This window comes from Protopterus annectens, chromosome 12.part0 (genome assembly GCF_019279795.1).
Source record: "Protopterus annectens isolate FY-2018-M chromosome 12.part0, PAN1.0, whole genome shotgun sequence".
In the NCBI taxonomy this organism is placed as follows: domain Eukaryota; kingdom Metazoa; phylum Chordata; order Ceratodontiformes; family Protopteridae; genus Protopterus; species Protopterus annectens.
In genome coordinates this window covers 296,538,818-296,561,645 of record NC_056746.1, presented here as the reverse complement: position 1 = coordinate 296,561,645, position 22,828 = coordinate 296,538,818, and the positions used below count along the sequence as shown (strand labels likewise).

The following is a 22,828-nucleotide window of genomic DNA, read 5'->3' as shown; positions in this document are numbered from 1 at the left end:
CGGCAGCCTTACCAAAGTTGGTATATGAATTATAAGGGATGTGAGTACCCTAAAAAGCATTGCTCTTTACACAGACAAGGTCCGACAGACACACATACACTTGCCATGTCAGGGGTTAGAACTCCTACCTAACTACTTTATCACACTATAGCAATACGCAGTTACAGGACGTGCTACGGAGATTACTGGGCTACAACCTTCCCAGAGATGCATTTCTATGTGGGTGACATCAGCATCCTTGCCAAAGTTGAGTATATGAATTGCAAGGAGTGTGAGTAGCCTAAAAAGCATTGTTCTCTACACAGGCAGACATGCAGACAAACAGACCCACACTCACAGTTGCCAAGTCTGGGGTTAGAACTCCTACGTAACTAGTTTATCACACTACATCAGTACTCAGTTATGGGACGTGCCATGGAGATTACTGGGCCTTCACAATGGATGACCTCAGCAGGCTTGTCATAGTAGGGCTATGAGGAGGGCAGTGTGTGCATGGGCCATAACCCATTCATCTAGGGGTTGACACACCACATGCGGCCAGGCACAGGGTCATATGTCACAGGTACATGTATACAGCTACTAGATGACTACTTCCTTGTACAGTCATGTTGCACAGCTGGCACGTGCACCACATAGTCTGTGATGCTGACAGGTACTGGTCGCTAGTATCTGCAATGAGTGATATCTGCACCTCATGTGTTTGGGGTCCTTTGGCTGTGTGCTGGGTGGGACAAGCCTGGATGGCTCCTTGTCATGGTCACCCTCTTCCACACATCTATGTCCATCTACCTTTGGCTTATTAAAGTGTGTTGTCCTTACATATATATCTGTATTCCTATCCACTGTGTGTGCAAGGCATGAGTGGTGCATACTGACAAGTGTCTGCACTAACAACTGCAACTGCCAGATATGTCTGGTCCACTGGTGTTTGCAGACATGGCCTTCATGTGTTTAAATGTATGAGCATGCCCAGTATGGCCTCTCAGTATGTTGTTGACTGACATTGCCTTCATTTCTCTAAGTGTGTGAGCATGCCCAGTATGGCCGTGTGTATTGCATGTGTGGATCAAGTCCAGGTAGTTTGTACTGCAGTGCTGATCTTTGTGTTGTACACCGACAGGTAGCATGCTGTGTCTGCAGGGTATCCATCGATCATTTGGCATTGACTGTTGCTACATTTCTGCATAGCGGGGGGGACACCTGACTATTTCTAAATTTCTACACAGGATTGGGGGGGCACACCTGACTGTTACTATATGTCTACGCAGGATGGGGGGGCACATCTGACACTTGTACACATTTGCTAGGACTGTACTGGTATGTCAGGTACTCCATTTCAGTCTGTAGTCTTACCTATCATGCTGGCTAGAGGCATACCAGTGTACTATAGTTCTTAGCTTTTAATTGCCTACATATTATTTTTTGACTTCCTAGCCTTCACAACTGACATCTCCCTGCCTGGCCTGCTGTAGTCTGTCTGTATAGGCCTGGGGGGGGAGGTTACCCATAGCCCACATTCAGAGGCCATAGTACAGCATTTGTTTGTGTTTGTCTACACCTGTCCTGCTGGCTGTGACTGTTGTTGGGTATGTGACCCCCCCCCCCAACTGGCATGAGTGAGTCACTTACCTTGTGGGTGTCCAAGTATTGAGGGTGGTGCTGCAGGGCTGTCTATGTTGGATGCACACAGTACACTCCCTACACATGGTTAGGCACAGGTAGTGTAATGTTTGTCATCCCTTTTACTGTATGTGAGAGTCAGAGAGAGGTGTTATTCCCTAGGTCCCTCTCGTGTCAGTGTATGTGCTATACGTTGCCTCTTTGCCAAGGCCAGGGCATACTGGGCACATCTCCTTCTGCCTACTGGGGCAGGCTCAGATTGTTCCTCCTCCGAGTCTCTCTGTGCCTTTGCAGGCCTTTGCAATGGTGGAGGGCTGTGTGGCCCTGCCCTATGCTGTTCCTGCTGCAGCTGTTTCTGCAAGATTATATTGTGTAGCATGGCACATACAAGGACAATTTGGGTACATGCAGCTGAGTACTGTAAGGCTCCACCAGATGTGTCCAGGCTAAGGAAACATGACTTGAGTATCCTAAACACACTTTCTATTATGATTCTTGTTTGTGCGTGTACCTCATTATGGAGTTCTTGTTCGGGTGTGTGTGCATTTCTGATGAGTGTCATCAGCCATGGTTCCAATGCATATCCAGCATCCCCCACTAGGTGACCATGTGGGATGTCCCCATTGGCAAATCTCTGGTACAACTGCGTCAGATGCCAGATGTGGAAATTGTGATAGCTTCCAGGGCAGCCAGCACACATGTTCATTATTATGCCCTGGGCATCGCACATGACCTGGCAGTTGATGGAGGGGAAGCCCTTGCGGTTGATGTAGACCCTACCTCGCTCGCCGGGTGGTGCATTGATACATATGTGTGTACAGTCTATTGCACCCACTACACTTCAGGGTATTCTGCTATTTGGTGGAAGAGATGCATATTGTTGGCCAATGCCTCACGGGTGTTGGGGTAATGTACGTGCTCACCGACATGTGCTGACATGGCATCCAGGAACTGATGGAGTACCCTGGATGCTGATACCTGTGAAATCCTCATCATATTCCCAGTTGTCCTTTGGAAGGTACCTGTAGCTAGTATTCTTAGGCCTACACATACCTTGGTATCCACTGGGATGGGTTCCCCTCTGTTAGTTCTGTGTGTAAGGCATGGCCGGCACAGCTCAACAATTTGCTGTAAGAGGTCCCTGTCCACCCTATAGCACTCCACTATCTCCTGCTCATGTAGCCCTTTGCAGGTGACCCTGGGTCTGTACACTCTTCTCCGTTTCCTCACTGTGGGTTGCTCGGCAGCATTCACATCCTCACCACCTTCAGCCTCTTCCACAAGTTGTATGATAGCTATTGCAGCCCCTAACATTTTTCAACTGTGAGTGTTAAAAGTTTCCTGCTTGTTTACACCGGTGGTGTAAAGTGTGGGAAAAAACAGAGGGGTAGGTGTTTGCATAGTTTATAGTAGTGTTCTGGGCTGGGCTGCTCTGCTGCCTGTGTAATTGGCTGGTTCTGATACGTTTCACCTAGCAGCTAAGCTAGTACTCCTTGATTACCTTTCTACTGCTGTTTTCCCTTCCCATTGCCCTTCTGTTTAAGCCCGGGGGCGCGCCGAGCAAACAGAGTACTCAAATGTGCACACTGCTGCTCTTTCCTGGTTTAACTTATTTTTTCTTCCTGTAAAACCTGGTGCGCGGTGTGCACACCCGCTTACACTTTGTAAAGTGTGCTAGGCAGGTTTAGACACACCCCCTAGCTGAGCTGTGCTAAGCTAGGAGCAAACCCAAGCCAAAAGGCTCCAATCCGCTCACAGTATGCCTGACACCCCCCCCCCCCCACGATGTCACCTACCTCCTAGGCTTGCACCCAGCTATTCATACTCTTACACTGTTGGGATCTGACTCACATGCTGGGGAAAACTCTGATTCACTATCCTTCCCTTCATTTGCATAGGATTGCCTGCTAATGCATAGTTACATGTCTCACACTGAGCCTCCCCCCTTAGCAACCACTACTCACTGGCCAGGTTGTCTTCTGCCTCCCATTGACTTGCATGGCAGAATACTGATTTTAGTTAGAATGCTTATTTTAGGTTTATTTTCTTATTTCCCCTGCCCTATGTTTAAACAGCCAAGATCGGCGAAAAAAAAATAAACAATTTTTTTTTTTTTTTGTATTGTTTGCAATGCCAATGGCCTCATACTTGGCCATTGCCATGCTTCCTCAATGATATGCAGCCTTTATTTGGAGCTGTCATAGCTCTGTTTTGGATCTTGCAGAAATGTACTCGGTTACTAACAGAGTACATTTCTGCAGATAGCACTAGTCTTGCACGGACTGTTGCAAGCTTCCTGGAATGCAAAATCACCTAATTTGCATGGATTTCACCTGCAAATGGGGTGATTTGCATACCAGGCCTTAGTCCGTGCAAGATTAGTGCAGGAGCGCTCGTGCACGTCCCTGCAGGCTCCATATTGCCTGTGTGAGCTCCTGCACCAATCTTGCACTCCATGCAAGCTTTTGAGAATCCAGGGGAATGCCTTCATTCAGCAACATCTTTGTATGCACAGCCATAAGAACATAATGATCTCTACTTCACAGGCATGGATGTCAGAGTTTCCTTCCTGAAGTAGAAAAATGTGTTCCGATGAGAACAGAAACAGTGAAACTAGTACTAACAACAGTGTGCATGAATATTACCTTTCGTAGTTTTTCCACATAATTCTCTTCTGTTCCTCCTTGTAATAACACAGGAATCGTAGCTCTCCATCTCTGTAATTCGCTTAGCATTTCTTCTTTACTATACAGCAGAACTGGATCCACTGCATGTTTGTTTATGAGTTCTCCTAAATATTCCTTATAGTGCTTGCTAAAAAAGAAGGAATTGAACAATGAGATTTCAGACAAGCAGCAAGTTATCCGGTAGTACAATTCTGCTTAATGTTATCACGGTGTGTCATACAGGAAAAACAAAATTGGGCAAAATATATACTAAAATAAAAGTGACATGTACGTTAATACAAGAGTAAAATTTAAGGGTATGTAAAGTCAGATTATAAAAGTACAAATGCATAACTATGAGAAGGCTACAGTTTGGAGATGGACAAGTGAATGAAACCCAGGCATGCAATAATACATAAGCGGGTGAATCAACTTTTGTGTCAGTGAAAATCACTACAATTGTGAAACCTCTTCTCTCCTTATCTGCAGTGACCTTAAAATTGATTGTAACAAACGTAACACAAGAGTAAGAGGACTGGCCTCCTAGTAAAACATAGGTCAAATGTCATTCCAAATACTTTTTATCATTCAAAATGCCATTTGGTGATGCAGGTTTCACTCACCTGCCCTAATCTGCAATGGGTTTATGATTTAGCAGAAGCAAAAGACTTGATTCCTTGACTGAGTCTTGCAAACAAAAACGAGGCAGCATAGGATGAGAAAAAGTAGGTTAAAGTAAAAAGACAAGGGGATATGGAAAGAGGTTGTCAAAGGAGTACAGACAACAAGTAATGTGGCGCAGCGTAAGGTGAAAGGAAAAGGTGAGAGATGAGGAAATGAACAAGAACACAAGGAGAAGACATGCAGACTGAGGGAATTGGTGCAAACAACAGTGCTAAGTGGTGAAGAGGAGATAGATCCTGTACTGGCCAAGCAGGAGCCAACGAAAAAGGAGACTGGGAGGCTGAGACAACTAGCAGAGGCAGGAAATTGAGATGGAGATAACAGAACTGGAGGGTATAGTCCCTGCCAGTGCTTGTAATAAAACTGACTCTGCATCCATCTAATTTCTAAATGGAGGTTTACATACACGGAAAACAGAACATGGGGAATAATGTAAAAGAAACACTCATTCATGCACTAATAGGCATCATCCAGAGTTCAGTTCAACAATTTCAGTATTCCAAAATACACAGTGGTTTCCTCAGTCTGGTCACTAAACATACAGTACTTAGAAAAATAGCAGCTTTTCCTTCAAGACTAATTTTACTGTAGAAACAGGGCTAATCTCCTTGATTTTTCTTGACTAAAGGATACCTTTTATGTATTATTTATTTATTTATATTTGTTTACTGAGATAGTCCAACTGAGCAAGAACTGCCCATTTTCAGTGGAAGCCTGCAGAGAAAAGCTCCATAAAAACAGTACACAATTTTTGTTCCAGTTTTCAGCGATACTTTCAGACTACCTGAACGCTGCAGAATTCATCCAGAGCAGCCTTCACATGTAGCTCTTTGGAGATTCCTCTTCCAAACTCTTTGACTCAGAGGTCAAGAATCTGATCTCTTTCACAGGTACCAATTATCATATACACACAAAGGGAGCCAATCACTATCAGCTGTTGCGCAGAACTGCCTCTCGCTGGTTTCCTGCTTTCTCTGCATTTCCCTTCCATGATCAACTCCCTATTAAAGGTAACTCTAGCCCACACAATCCCACAATGAGTTGTGTGTTTTCCAGGCTCAGCAGTCACTATGCCACATGGTCCACAACTCTCAGTTTAGAACCACCAGTTCTAGCACAGTTACATGGGATGCAAGCCTGAGACAACCCATCTTCATTTACATCACTGTGGCCTGGATGACAGTGGATTTTGAAATTATAAGACTGGAGGGTCAAAGCCCATCTGGACAACTATGAGCTACAATCATACCTCTTGACCTGGAAGCATAAAAAATCTGGACAAAGGCCATGAAAAATAGGTACAAATCTGTATGCTGATTAACATAAAATCTGCATACATAATTATGTAACCCCACCCACTCCTGTGGAATTCTGGGATACCTTTCAAATGCAAACTGAAAAGAAGGAAAACTAAAATATGGCCCTCCACCCCAGTAAGATGAATGCTGTGCTCATTAAACAGACCTCCCACATCACACGCGGACTAGGGCAATACAAACACGTCCTGCAACAAGCACATTTCAGTTCCATTACAATTTTGTAACATGCCAAGGTGGAAATGAGCTTCTCATATAGCAAATATAACAGCAAAAAGAACTCCTGTTTCAGCATGAGATAAGTGCCCCCCCCCCAAAAAAAAAGAAGTGTCCATAAAATCAGTTGTGGTGACCCACTGACTGCTATCATCTTAGCACTGAATCAAAACAGCTAGAGAAAAAACAAGGCAATCAGAAAGTAGCTAAGTGTATCACTATCTTTCTGTTTATCAAATCCATTAGTGCAGATTCTTTATTTGCCAAAGCTTATGTTACGGAGTCAGCTGCCTTGGACTGTATTCCATGAACATTACAATGTGTAAACATGTACAGTGTTGTGCTTCAACCACTTCATTGAGTTTCATGGAGTCTGAGTCCCTACACTGTCCTTCTCATGCATTTATTATACATTAAAATTTATGCCAGGATATCATCAAACATTGGCACCTGCTTATTTCTTCAGCTCCTTCTCAGTCAAAGTGAACTCTGGTCAATGGAACCTTAAAATAAACCAGCTGGAGCCTGGAATGTAATTATGTGGCTGATACAGCTTAAACAGTCACACCTCTGAAGAAGGATATAAAAAACACTTAAGTTACAGAGTTCAGAGATTACCCAAGTAAATCATCAGCAAGAAGATGATGGAATTAAATAAGTATAAGAGTTACAAATTATAGCACACACCAGTAAGGGTAGAGCATAGATCATAGCAGCATGTTTTCCTGTCTGCACTTCTCTGGTATTTGACAATAGATTATGTTTAGTACTGGATTAACTGTTACTGCATGCATGCTGTTTTTTAGGGCCTCAGGCTCAGCCCTCATTCTTATTAAACATATTTTGCATAGGAATGAAGTTCAATGAACAGCTCTTACTGACATGTATTCATGAGTCTATTTTCACCATCTTTAACAACAAGCAGCAGTTTTCTTGTTTATCACACTGCATTCTGCCAGTTACTGCCACTTTAATTTCTGTATCCTGCTTCAAGAATGTGAAATTCCTTCATATCAGCTTTAGACAGTCCACTTACACACACACACACACACACACACACACACACACACACATACACACACATACACATACACACACACACACACACACACTAGATATAACTCGGCAGCAATAACTCAGCACTAGCTTTCTGCCGTTTCTCAGAGCAATAAATCAGCACTAGCTTTCTGTCGATAACACACGCACACATACTTATGCACTAGCTATAACTCAGACTCAGCACTAGATTTACTTCTGCAGTAGATAAAACTTGGCAGTAATAACTCAGTCAGCACTATAGTTCTGCGGTTCCTGGAAGCAATAACTCAGCACTAGATTTCTGCCGTTTCTGGCAGCAATAACACGGCACAACATAATGCAGGAACTGGCAGCAATAATGAGGGAGCTATAGCCTATAGATTTCTGCCTTTAGCATTAAATAAAGGAACTGGCACTCTGGTAGCAACAGTGGTCTGCACTAGCTTTCTGCCGATAACGCATACACACACAGACACACACACACACACAGACACACACACACACACAGACACACACAGACACACACAGACACACACACACACACACACACACACACACACACACACACACACACACACACACACACACACACACACACAGACACACACACACAGACACTTCTGCACTACAGCACTAGATATAACTCAGACTCAGCACTAGCTTTACTTCTGAACTAGATAAAATTCGGCAGCAGTAACTCAGCCAGCACTATATTTCTACCGTTCCTGGCAGCAGCAATAACTATATTTGATTTCTGTCATTACTGGCAGCAATAACTCGGCACAACACAACGAGGGAACTGGCAGCAATAACGAGGGAGCTATAGCCTATAGATTTCTGCCTTTAGTACTAAACAAGGGAACTGGCAGTCTGGCAGCAATAGCGGTCTGCTTAAATTGATTTCTGCACAGTTCTTTATTATAATCTTGATAGCATATAGCATACAATTCTTTTTTTTTTCTTACCTGCGGCATGTAATGGTCTGCTGGGTGGACACTGCAAAACTGCTGCTATACTCTCCCTCCAAAACAGTTCAAAATAACAGTCCAACAAAGCTGATGTCATTCACGCACACCCCCTGTGGGCTGGTGATGCGTGGTGACATCAGTTGTAATACAAAAAAAAAAAAAAATAGGAAGGAAAAAAAATTGGGAATTAAAGGGGGGCACTCAGGAATTCGTGGCACCCCATTATTTTGACCTCAAAACCGGTAAATACAGAGGAATTTGGTATGGTTGAGAGGTATGGTTACAATTTTTCTGACAGTAGAGGAAAAAATTCAGTGGTGAACACAAAATCACTATCCAAGAGATAGTACTTGAGGGTGGCAACAGCTGGTTTTATGATAACGCATCCTCTCTTTCTAGCTTAATGACGTCTCTCAGCATTGTTGAATTTTCTATTTATATAACATATGGAGCGTTCATCCTCATGTATTCTGTGGGACAAGACTGCACCTTGGCCTACTTCAGAGGCATCTGTGTGTACTGAGAATTGATTAGATATGTATGCAGCTAGTAGGATTGGTTTTGTGCAAAACATATATTTTAGTTGCCTAATACTCTGTTTTAACTGACCACGTAACCTTTGAGAGTTTACCCTTGGCCAGAACTGTCAGAAGGCAAACATTGATAGCAAAATTAGGAATAAATTATTTGGCTTTGGGACACAGAAGGAGTGAGCCTTGCATATGACAGGGAAAGAGCCCTGCCTACACTCCAGGTGTCTAGGTTTGTCTAGTAGCCCTGGCACTGAAGAAGCTGATAAGGAGAGGGAGATGACTGGCGGGGAGGTTACCGCTCACTTCCATATGGTATGTGAGGGATGGGAAATGACTGCAAGAGAGGAGTGTATGTACTATGGGGATATTAGCCTCACAGGCTGGAAGTCCATGTTTGAGCCTGGAACTAACTTGGGGTAGTAGGGCTAAATTCCACCTGACTACAATATGATGCTTTGTCCTTTGGTCCCCCATCAACCTGGGTTACTGGGGAAGAAAAGGCAGGAAAAACTCAAAAACATTTGGAATAAATTTATGAAAACAGCTAGCCATGCCTAAAAAAGCTTTAACCTTTTTCTTACTGCTTGGCATGGGCCAGTTTTGTACTGGTTTCATTTTTTCAGTCTATGGTTTTACTATCCCTCAGCTTATTACATAACACAAATAGTGAGTTTATTGGCTTCTGCCATGCCTAATGTGCACTTAGCCAGGTTAGCAGTTAACCCAGCTGGACAAAAGGAATTTACATAGCTTGAACTTTAAGGAGATATCTTTCCATTTCTTCAGAAAACAGTATTGCATCATTCAGGTAGGCTGCTGCATATCTGGTATGGGGTCTAATAATTTTGTCCATCAGCTTCTGGAATGTTGCAGGTGCCCAATGACACAAAAAGGGGAGACTTCATAATGGAATAGTTCACCTGATGTGCAAACTGATATTTTTCCCTTTGCTTTTGGGACTAGTGAAATTTGCCAACAGCTTTAGGTAGGTCCTGAGTGGACAGAAACTTACTTGGCTTTACCCAATTGTTCAATCTATTTGGCTAGTCAGAGTATGGGATATGTATCAAAATTAGATATGTTTCATTTTTTTGCAGTCACTATTCAACCAGCTTAGGAACTGGGTTAATGGATCTCTTCCTCTCACTTTAGAGTGACACAAAGCATGGCTGGGTATTATTAGTATGTAATACAAGGAGCGCAAGTAAGAAGATGCAGGAAATATTTATTAAATAAAAAACATAGCTCAAAGTCAACATAAAATCAAGAATAAATACAAAACAGGATAAAAACAAAGAAAATTATTAAAGACGGTACACCCATAACCATTCCTAAACAAATACAACACATTCCTCACTCCAACACTTTTTTTTTCATTCTGCAATAGGAACTTTTCTTGTCCAGCAACAGGTACTGATGGAGGCAAGACAGTCTGCTACTAGAAAATCATACATAAACAGACCCATTCAGGGCTAGTATTTCTCTGGTTTGACAGTACTTATGAGCTACTTTCCTATGGCCTGTCTTACTCCTCTATCAAGGTTCATCTGTTAGCCATTTCAGCATGTCTGCTCATGGATCTTCTGCTTTCAAGGCAGTCTCATGTTAAAATGTTTTTGAAAGGTGTATTGCATAAGAGACCTCCAGGAAAACTGGTGGCTCCTTCTTTGGATCTTAATTTTGTGTTAGAGATGTTACTGATTGCTCTGACTTCTGTAAGAAATTTATCTGAGCTGTAAGCTGTTATGGTGGGTCAGCCTTATCTTATTTTCCGCAAAGACATGTTTTCTTTGAGAACTAATCCTTCTTTTATGACTAAAGTGGTATCAGAGTTTACTTTAAGCCAAACTAGCCATCTCCCTGTGTTCCTCCATGAAATCAAAAATGAGGGGGAAATAAAACTTCATACCTTGGATGCCAACTAAATAGTATCTTGACAAATCAAAGCCTTTCAGAACTTCTGATCAGTTGTTCATTTTTGTGAGGGTAAGAAGATGGGACAACCTGTGTCAAAGCTACTTCCAAGTTGTTGTCTCAGACTATTACCTTTTGTTATTCCCACCACAACAAAACTATTCCAGGCAGGGTCAAGGCACATTATACCAGGGCATTGGCTTCATCTATGGCTTTTTGGAAAGTTATGGACTCTAGAAGTATTCTACAAGCAGCAACTTAATCCTCTGTACATACTTTTACAGAGTGCTATAAGCTAGATTTCATTTCCATGTCTAGGTCAGGTTTTGCTAGGACCATTCTCCAGGGGCTCCTGGATCCTTCCCCTTCCACTTCCCAGTTGTTCTAAGCTTTGGTAATCTACCCATACAGCTTAGGCTGCTGCAGCAGTGGTCAATATGAAGAACGTAGTACAGTTGTGTAACTAAACTTACCATAACAGTAGATGGTCAAATGATGACTGCTGCAACAGCCACTCCCTCACTGCTTCCCCTTGTTTTTTTTTTTTTTTTTATGCCAGAGTGTTGACATTTATTTTTTGTTGTTCCTAGTAATGTCCTTTCAGGAATCAGCCTCCCTCTCTCAGTTGGCATGAAAACTGAAGGGCTTGGCACCCAAATTTGTCAGATCAGTTCAAGCTGACTAATGGTTTGGGCATGTGGAAGATGCCCTGAAACTTTGGAAGCTGGACAGCTACTTTACCCTATGTAGGATGTAACCCGCACAGCTTAGGCAACTGCAGCAGTGCTCATTTGAACATTACTGTTATGGTAAGTTTACTTACACAACTGTACTCTTCTCACATTTTTCATTCCATGGTATCAAAAAATATATATAATCTGACATTAATCATTCATAAAAGTTGTGCTTGGCATCTTCTCTCACTTCTCCATTATCACTTTCCACAAAACCCATCTTCTAACTATGCATCATCTCTGCACTCACATCATTTGCCCTCCTACTTCTCCTTAACCTCCAAATGTTGTTAATAGTTTATTTCCAACAATATGTCATGCTCAATTGTAATTCACTGTCAATGGCCCTTAGTCTGTTCTGTTGCTAGATTTTTACTACTATTATTGTGGAATGTAAAATTTCAATTGTAATTCACTGTTAATAACTCAGACTATAGCTGATAGATTTTATTATTATTATTATTATTATTGTAGAATGTAGATTTTTTACTGTAGAATGCTGCATAAAGCTGCATGACTTCTTTGCTTTGTATGTGTATATGCTAATAGGTTTGTCATTCTTACTGGAGCTTTTCTTCCCGGGCCTCCACTTAAAATGGGCTCTTTTTAGGCCCAGTTGACTTCCCTCGTCATCAAACTGAAATAAATACAAATCCCCTCATCCACTGTTCACTATTACACACACACACACACACACACACACACACACACACACACACACACGTACATCATCATCCCCCTTTTTCCCATTTTCTACGCAGAGTCAGGGTGTCATGTCACTTGCTGCCAACTCTCTCTAAGTGTCACTCTCCTACCTTCTTCAATGCTGATGTCTGATTGTCGCACGTGTTTTCTCACACAACCCATCCATCTCTTTGCTGGACACCCTCGTTTCCTCTTGCCTTTTTCCTGTCTGTCCCAAATCATCTTCACCAGATTGTCTTCTGTTTTCCTGCACATATGCCCAAACTACTGTAATCTGTTCTTTGGAGCTACTTTGGCTTCTGCTCTTATTTCTCTGAAATCATTTCTTTGTCTTTCCCACAGTGTGTATCCTACCTCCCATCTCAGGCACTTCATCTCCATCATGTGTAGTTTTCTCAACTGCTGTGCCTTTACTGCCCAGGTTTCTGTACCACACTGGTCACACCACTGTTTTGTACACCTTACTTTTCAGCTTCTCTGGCATTCTTCTGTCATACACTACTACCCCTGACACTCTAGCTCCTCTGATTCTAGCTCTGACCTCCTCATTCCGACTTCCCTTCTCTTCCACCTCTCCTCTCCAACACCTGAAGCTGTTAACTTGTACCACTATTTTCTCTTCTATCTCAATTTTCACATTTCTGATTTCCCACATTTGCTGCCATTACAACTGTTTTATTTGTATTCAGTTTCGTCCCATGTGCCTTCAGTTTTGCATTTCATCCCCCCTACCCTTTGTTGAAGTTCTTGCTAAGAATCTGTCTGTAATGCACATCACCTGCATACTGCAACCATGTTGATCTGTCCCTTGTAACCTGTTTGCTAATGTAGCCCATTACCAGTATTAATAGCAGAGAGCTCAGAGCTGAACCCTGATGCACAACCACTTCCACTGGCAACCCCTCTGTGAGACCGAACACTTTTCATACTTGAGTCACTGGGTCCTTGTACAAAGCTTGCACTAATTCTACCAATGTTTCCATTGCTTCGAACCATGACAGGACTGTCCAAATCAGCTTTCTTGGGATCATGTCATATGCTTTAGCCAAATCTAGGAATGAACAGTTGAACTGTTTCCTCATTTATAGCTTCTTCTCAAATACCTGTCTCACTGCAAACATTGGGTTAGTTGAGATGCATCCTGATCTGGTGCCAAACTGCTCATTTCCCATCTTACTTTCTACTACTCTGCTTATTGGTTTAATAATCGCCCTCTCCAGAACTTTCATGTTGTGTGATAGGTGTTTGATACCTCTATACTGCTCACAGTTGTGAATTTCCCCTTCGATCTTGAACGCTTGCACTACTATGCTTTTTCTTCAGTCATCTAGGATATGCCCTTCTCTCCATACTGCTATGTGTACCCTTAGGAGCCATTTCTCCCTTATCTCACCTAACATCTTGATCAGGTCTGCTGTGACCTCATATAAACCTGCTGCTTTCCCTGACTTCATTTCCCTTAGTGCTGTTCTTATGTGGGCCCCTCCTCTTCTCTCACGGTTGGCTGTGTCTAGGGTAGTACAGCTTCTGTGGAGTTTTGTCCATTCAGAAATTGCTGGAAGTGCTCCTTCAATCTCTGTGTGATGTCCTGTGGACTGGTGAGCAGGTTGTTGCTGGCATTCCTTATGAAGGGTGTCTTCTTTATCTTTCTGTCTTTGCCATGCAACCTGATAGTTACTTTGTGCCATTCACTGAGTCACTTTCCAGAAGTTGGAAGAGTGTCCCAGATGCCTTGTTGTTTGATACTGTAACTCCTCTCATAGGCCCTGTTAGCCAATCAGTGTACCTTCCTAGCCTAGTCCATCTTTTCATTCTCTCACTTTTTCCTGCAATCTTTCTTTCCTTTCATGACTTCCTGTTCTTCTGAATTCCACCACCAGCTTTCCTTATGTACCATATTTCCATACCCGGTTTGGATGCATTGTCTGTTCTGTAGCCCTTACACATGCTGTTTTGAGGCACTGTCATTCTTCTTCAACTCCACCTATTTCCTTTTCTTCTTGAGGTGATAAGAGTCCTGATTAAATTCCTTGAATTGTTGTGCCTTCTCTACTTCAGCCTGGTCTCTGTTGACTTTAAAGCCTTCTCTGACCACTGTTTGCTGCTGATTGGGGAAACAGTGGTTTATGCTGCAGGCTGACTGTTTCACTGGGGATGACTTTGCAATAACTGATTCTACCCCAGCACCCTTTCCTACTAGGAGGACGTCTACCTGAGTTGCATGTTGGCCACTCTTGTATGTAATCTTGTGACTATTTCTCTTTCTAAACCATGTGTTGGCTACCATCAAGCCATTTGCCAGACAGAAATCTAGAATGCCCTCTCCTTTTGCTCCAACCATGTGACTCGGGCTGTTCTTATATCCTGTTCTGTATGTTGCAGTGTGTGTGTGTTCAGGTCACCCATTATCGACAAAAAATTCTGTTGTTCTGCTTTATTTAGCAGGTACTGTAACTGCTGTTTGAATGCATTTTATTTTTTTTTTCAAATTATCACAACCCTGCTGTGGGGCATGCCCTACCCTCACAAAGGAGTCTGATTGCCATGAGTCTGTCACTACTTCTGCTGACATCTCTCACTGTCTTCTGAAACCTCTCCCTCACCACAATTCCCTCACCATTTCTAACCTGTCCTGAGTAGAAGACTCTGGATCCCAATTCAAGTGGCTTTTCTGCACTGCCCTCATGTCTTGTTACCTAGATACATAGGATGTCCTCTTCCTCACCATCATGTCATCCACTTCCAAGCCTGTCAGTGAGCCTAAACTGAGTGTGGCAATTCTTTCTTTTGTTTTTGTTTTTTTTTTTTTAACAAGAAACATTTATATTAAATTATCACTTATGACATAGGCAATCATACATTTATATCAATGAAAACAAAAAATAATTACATAATTCCAGCTGCAAGCATTCTACATCACAAACTATACTGACACAATTCTAATTGCAAACATTATACATCACTTATAATCTACCCAATCATTGTTAGTCAATCATTACATATCTCATTCAAGTCCTGCCTCCATTTAAACCTCATTCCTCCCCTGTATGTATTGTTCCCACAATTCCCATTTTTCCTATGTAATTTGCTCCTACCCTTTTCTAAAGATCCCAATTCCAGTAGTTTTATCTCTGTTACAATATTCAGTACTTCTAGTGTAGTTGGTTTAGTCTTCGATTTCCATTTTCTAGTAACTGCTTTTTTGGCAGCCACCGTAATTAGACTCAGCAAGGCCTTACTTACCATGTCTTGGCAACTCCGATTGTGTATCATATGCCAGAAAAATAATTTTCCTACTTACACCAATTTGCTCACCCAGTATCTGACAGAGTACTCTGCAGGGAATCTTTAAAGTCTGCCAACTCATTACACTTCCAGAAAATATGTTTCCAATTATCTTTCTTCCCTATTACACCCCCAACATTTGCCATCTCTGGAGTCTACTTGGGGTATAAAAATATCCATGTAAACATTTCCAAGCAAAAATTCAAAATCATCTAGATTTTGTTGCCTATTAGAGAGACATACATATATCACCATTGTTTCCTTGTGAATTGCTTATCCAATCTCTCTTCCCTATCCTTTCTAACCTCCAGTGATTGATTCTTACAGTCATCATGCAATATTTTATTTGCTCTATTAATTATTCCTTTTTTAATGGCAGCTTCTGTTCTAGATTCTACTAAAAACTCTACCAGTACTGGTCATTAGTTTAGGACCCCACTATTTCTTTCTCTTAGCCTATTCTCTGATATCAATCCTTGATAGCGAAGGCAGTCTCTAACCTGCAGTCTAAATAAATTCTTGGCATCTTCCCATTCTATTACCTTCCCCTCTCTAGTTATTTGCTCCCAATACCTTGGTTCATTTGCCAGTTTTATCCAATAAATTCCAGCCTGCTCTTGCCTGTATCCCTAATTGCAGACATTCCTATCGGTAGAAACTCCTTTCTCCATTTCTGTGTTGGCTTAGTTCTTAGAATACTTTCTGCTACTTTATGAATAAAATATTCTGCATGATTATTGTTATTTTTCCTTAAAGGTCTGCATCCAAAATTCCAGTCTCTCCTTGTTTCTTGAACTTCATCCCTGTCTCATCATCATCCATTTCCACTTTTAATTATAGGTTTCTGCTTGCGCTATGTATAGGAACCTTAAGTGTGTAGCTCTGAAATACCCCAATCTGGCTTGTTCTACTGGAAGAATCGTCTTATCCCACTTGACTCTTTCCATCTTCCCTCTGATATAAAATCCTTCAGCTCTTTATTAATTGCTATCCACAACTCTCCTTTGGTTGATAAAAATATGCCTAACCTGTGTGTAAGACTAAAAGGATGAAAAACATTTTAACTGCTTGTATCTTACTATCCATATTCTTATAACACAGCTTCCAACTTCTCAGTTTTTGTATTATCTTTTATTTAGTCTCTTCCCACATATCCTTAGCTGCCACACTAGAATAATTTTAATCCATACTCCTAAATACTTCATTTTATCATGAAAAGATTTGGAAATGTCTCAAAATGTTATACAACACTGTAATGTTCTTTAATGGTTTTGTAAGGTATAAAATAATATCATCTGCAAACAGCCAGCTTTTCTTGACTACCATACCACTTATATCCCTGAATTTCTGAGTCCCTTATTTTCTTTGCCAATGGTTCTAAATATAATGCAAATATCAAAGGGGAAAGAGGACACCAATGTCTGGCTCTTCTGCTCAAGCAGAAATTATCAGAGAGGACCCCATCCACTTTACTTTTAGCCTCCAATCAACCCTATAATTTTATCAGGGAATGCAAGTACTTCCATTTCCCTGCTCAATCTCCCAGATTACTCTGTCAAATGCTTTCTCTGCATCAAGATCCACCACCAACAGTTGTATTTTCTTACATTCTGCTTCCTGTGGATCCTCAATGTTCTGCTAAGGTCGTCAATCCCCCCCCCCCCCTTCCACAAAACCGCATTGATCCATATCTATCAGCCTTTGCCATTCTTTTAGCCATTATACACAAACACTTTATAATCATGGTTTAGTATTGAAATGGGCCTGTATGAAGCTGGATCAGATGGATCTTTACCCTCTTTAGGTCTTACAGCTACCACCATTTTCTTCAAGGATGTTGACACTTGTTTTAACAACAACACCTTCTAGACCTTTATCAGTTTTTTACCCCTCCTAGATTCCAAACTTCCACAGGAACACCATCTATTCCTAATGACTTTCCTGTGGACTGGTTAAGCGTCACCATTTTTATATCATCTCTTAGGTTCATAGGTGTGTACTAGGCTAATGGCCCTCGGGCCTTTACAAGCCTAGCCATAGGATTACCCTGACATCATGCCACCCAACCTTAGTTCCCAGTGCCTCTGTTGAACAGAGCCACTGGAGTTATCCCCGGGGTGAATTTTCTATTTCTCAACCACTCATCAATATTTTTCTTGAAGAGGGTCAGCGAGGTGCTCTGCTTGACATGTATTGGAAGTCTATTCCATAGCATGGGCAGTCTCTGGGTTATGACCTTGTCCCTCGAGTATGTTCAGTTGGTTGTGGTAATGAGGCTGAGGTCTCTGGTGCATGTGGTGCAGAGGGATTGGGATTTCTTTAGATGCATTTCTAACAGAGCTAGGTCAGACATGGCTTTGTAATTCAAGCAGAGATCGCCTCTAAGTAGGCGATATGAGACAGAGAATAGTTGGAGTTTTTTTAGTCTGTCCATATAGGAAAAATATTTAAGGCCTAGGATCCTCTTTGTGAGGTAATTATTTGGCCTCTCCAGTTGCTGCAGGTGTCTAGTGAGGTACATGCCAAATGGGGCATTGTACTTGATGATTAGCCTAATAAGGGAAGAGTAGAGGGAGACAATGACCTCCTTCCTCCTGGATGCAAAGCCCTTAGTAATGAGATGTGCCACATAGGACTTTCTGACCACAGTGGCAATGTGGTGATCAAAAAAGAGGTTGTTGTCAACCTGTGTTCCCAGATCTCTTATAACACCTTCTGCGTTCAGTGGACTACCATCAATGTGGTAATTCATGGGAACCGGGTTTTTCCCAAAGGGGAGAACGACACTTTTTGGCATTGAGCTTAAGACCATGGTTCTGACACCAGTCGTTGGTCTCAATGAGGCCATTCTGTAGGATATCAACATCACTTGGGAAGTTAATAATAGCTCCCAACTTGCAATCATCTGCAAACTTTGTCAGCCAGAGTCCCTTCGTTGGTGGACTGGACTTCAGAGAAGTAGATACCAAACAGAGGACCGAACCCTGTGGGACTCCACTTGTGACTGACTAGTCGGCAGTCTGACTTGGAGTCAGCTACTTTCACACTGTGGATTCTATCTGTGAGCCAATTTGCAAGCCACCTAGTGATATAGGGATTGATGCCTAGCTTAGTGAGTTTTTCTATTATTCCTGACTGGGGAATGTTATCAAAGGCCTTGGCCAGATCAAGGTAGGCTGTATGAACCACCTTGCCTTCAACCACAGCTCTGGTGACTGAGTCAGAGAAGTCAACCAAGTTGAGCAGGCATGATCTACCCTTCACAAAACCAAACTGTGTGGGATCCAGAGTTTGGAGATTCCCTATATCCTTGTTTATTAGGTTCATGATGATGCGCTCCATAGCTTTGCATATCAGACTCCTCAGGCTAATGGGGCGATAGTTCCCAGGGTCTGTAAATGCTCCTCCTTTGTGGAGAGGGATGATTATAGCAGTGTGCCACTTGGTAGGGACAAGGCCTGAGGTGAGGCTGTGACTGAACAGGGAATACAGGTGAGGTGCCAGTTCACTCTGTAGTTCATGTAGAATACAGCCAGGGATATTGTCAGGTCCCATAGAAGCTGTATTCTTGGCCTTGGACAGTGCTGTTTCAACCTGTGCAGCAGTAATACTGGGTGCCTGGCAATCTACTGATATTGTGATTGGTCCTTTGGGGGGGGGGGGGGTAAAGTTGGCACTGAATCTGTTGGCCAGTATATTGCAATATCTGTTGGCTCGGCATAGGAGGTACCATTGTGCAGTAGCTCAGAGCAAAGCTGGGTATTGCCGTGGAGATTCTTTACATAACTACAGAAGGCCTTGTGGTTGTCTTTACTGTCTGCCGCAATTCTGTTTTCATAGCTAGCTTTAGAGGATTTGATGAGGGATCTCAACTTTTTGTTGAGGCTGATAAGGGAGTTTTTCCAGTCTTGGGACTTCACCTTATACCACATCAGTTTCCTCCTTCTGTTATAGAGTTTGTTTATGGCAGGGGACCACTAGATTGGCTTCCTTTTTTTGGAGGAGAGTGTCTTGGTTCTATTGGGTATGGTGAGATCCATGCACTTGTGTACGTGTTTGTACAGTGCACTGGTGTATGATTCGGCAGTCATGCAACTATTCCCCATTTGCATGGATGCCGTGAAGTTAGCTACCTCTGTTTTTAGGAGCCCAAAGTTAGCTTTGGAGAAGTTATTCATGGAGGTTATCTTTGCGGGGTAGGGGGTGGGAGGGATGTGGATTTCCAAGGTGATTAGTTTGTGGTTGGATATAACCAGGGAGAAGCTGACTATTGGTGTAGAGCAACAGTCACCCATGTTAGTAATGACCAGGACAAGGATGTTGCTACTTCTAGTGGGGGTAAGAACGAGTTGGTCCAGGGCACTGGAATTAATGAACTCCAGGAAACGTTGGGCAAGTGTATTGGTACATGAGTAGTTTTCCCAGTTAATGGAGGGGTAGTTGAAGTTACCTAGTATGACAGTGTTAGGTTGGACCCTAATATTCTCCAGGGTGCTTATGAACGTGGAGTGTGAGTGCGACATGGTTGGGGACCTATAGCGAGCTACAACCTGAATCGCTGTCTTACCCAGTGTTAGCTGCATCTGAAGTATCTCTGATGTGTTATGTTGGTCTACCAGTCTGGAGGTGTGCGCATCCTTTATGAATATGGAAAAACCACCACCTTTGGAGCTTTAGTATAAGGTCTGGGGACAAAAGGTGTGGAAAGACTTATAGCCTGGTAGTGTAGGGGTGCTTTCTGCTGCCTTGAACCAGGTCTCTGTTACAGCACAAATGGTCGATGTTCTCCATTTTATGGAGTGCTTCGAGTGAGTGCATTTTGAGATTTAGACTTCTAGCGTTGAGCAGCATGACCCTCAGATTGCATTTGTTTGTAGCTGTTATGGTGGTAATTTGGTCTTTGGAACACCACCTAAAAAAGGCACTATAGGGGTGGCATGAGCCTTGGCCAGTATCTGGAAGCCCAGTGGTGACAGATACAGACCATCTCTGGCAAAGCATTGAGGTCTGTCAATCATGTCATCCCAGGCAAATACTGGATCCCCTTAAGAGTGACACCAGAAACTTAGTCAGTTGTTGAAATTAATCACTTTCTGCTTGTACTGTGGTATCATTCTGGGTGATGGTAGGATGCTGCTCAGGGCAAGGGCCATACTTGTCTGGGCCGTGAGCTCCTGCATGTCTCTTTTCCTGTAGTCCAGGGAGGTACGTTTCAGGTCATTCACACCCACATGTACAATGAGTGAGTCATATTTGTACCTGTTGTTGAGGGACCTGAGTGCGTGCGTTATGTGGTGGATCCTGGCACCTGACTGGCAGCTGACTGTTACTTTCTCCTTTTTCAACCTAGTGAGTGGAACATCAGTGTGCTTCACTATCACGTCACCTATGACTAGTGTGTTGGGCATGCTGTTTTACCTTAGGGGCTTTGGTCGAGTGGGACACTATTTAGTAGAGTTATGTGTCTCGTGATTAGTGTTGTGTTGTGGTGGTCAAGTGTGTTTCTTCCTTGGTGGTCTCTGCTGTTTGGGTAGATTTTTATTGAGAGCCTCCATGAAAGTGGGTGTGTGGTTTGTGTTTTTATATGAAGACAGTGTTGGTGTGTGTTCTGGAGGGCTATGTGTTCCATGTGGTGTGGTGCAAGTGTTGACTTTCTCCTCTTGACCCGCTATTCCGGTCTTGGCTGGAGAGTGCTTAGTGCTTAGCTTCCATTTTGGATATATAAGTGCATCTCTCGCAAGTTGGAGTGTTGGGAGGTAAGAGGACAGGGTTGTCGGTGTACAAAAGGCAGTAGCTACATTGCCTCGGGAAGCCCAAGTTCACCAGGTTAATAGGAGAAAGCACAGGGAAGTGACCTTTAGATATGCCTGGATGGGTGGGCATTAATAATAAATACTGGAGCGGTTTCCTTGTTGAATGATTAGTGCTGATAGAACTTTTGTGTGCTACAATAATTGCTACAAGTCTGGTAAAGTTCTAGACTAATAAACTAGTAAAAGTGTAGGAGAAGAGAGAACTAGCAGATCTAAGGAAAAAATTAAAGAGCAGACTTTGGCACCGCTCAGAAACTTCCAAACAATCCTGGATACAACAAATGTGTATCTGGACTAGACTAGCTACAGGAAAGGTGGGAAAGAAGAGCAAACACAGGCTTTTAAACCAGAAAGTTGAAAGAGCTGGAAAGACTGCCCAAATGGCCAATAAACTACAATTCCTGGACCAAAATCCATTCCTCTTGTGGTAGATAGGCTACCTAGTGCTTACCACTTCCACTGATAAGCTCGAAGGCTTCCCTCCAACAAAGAAAGGCTTGGGGGGCTCAGAAGCTTACATACAGTCCTGGATACAGCAAATCAATAAAAATCTGCCCAAGCAACAAAGACCTCCCAAGCTGAAACGCAGACAACCACCACCCCCCAACACTCCACAAATGACACATAGCCCACAAAATCAGTGTGCCACTCAACCTCAGCCCATAAGGCAAAACAACGTATCCAACACACTAGTCATAGTCAGGCCCACTGATGTCCCACTCACCAGGCTAAACAAGGAGAAAGTTACTGTCAGCTGCCTGTTGGGTGCCAGGATCCGGCACATAACACACGCACTCAGGTCACTCCACAAGTACAAATACAACTCTGTCATTGTTCAAGTTGGTGTGAATGACCTGAGACGTACCTCCCTGGACTACACAAAGAGAGACATGGAGGAGCTCTCGGATCTTGTAGCCCAGGCAGGTATGACCCTAGCCCTGAGTAGCATCCTGCCATCGCCCAGAATGATACCACAGTACAAGGACAAAACGATTGACTTCTGGAGTCATTCTAAGGGGATCCAGTATCTGTCTGCCTGGGACAACATGGTCGACAGACCATGATGCTTTGCCAGAGATGGCCTGCACCTGTCGCCCCTGGGATTCCGGATACTGGCTAAGGCTCTTGCCACCCCTATAGTGCCTTTTTTAGGCAAGGTTCAATTGTTGAATTCACCACCATAACTGATACAAGTAAGCAAACTCTGAGGGTAATGCGACTCAATGCTAGAAGTCTTTGTTGTTTGTCTTTCGGCTTTTCCCGGTTAGAGGTCGCCACAGCGGAACTCCAGTCCACTAATGATTGGCAGTAGATTTTCAAGAAAGCCGAGGTGCCA

The 22,828-nt window shown here is 42.9% G+C and overlaps 1 protein-coding gene across 2 annotated transcripts in view; it reads right to left on the bottom strand.

Annotated features, from left to right (window-relative positions):
• Nucleotides 1-22,828, bottom strand: part of LOC122816525 (E3 ubiquitin-protein ligase RNF31-like) — a 1,306,074-nt gene that overhangs the window by 130,160 nt on the left and 1,153,086 nt on the right. The window contains exon 10 of one of the 2 annotated variants that reach the window (XM_044089364.1): nucleotides 4,266-4,434. The exons of the other annotated variant lie outside the window; for it this stretch is intronic. Coding sequence (XP_043945299.1) covers nucleotides 4,266-4,434 — 169 coding nt within the window. The remainder of the gene's footprint in view (nucleotides 1-4,265; nucleotides 4,435-22,828) is intronic. 2 annotated transcript variants of the gene reach the window in all.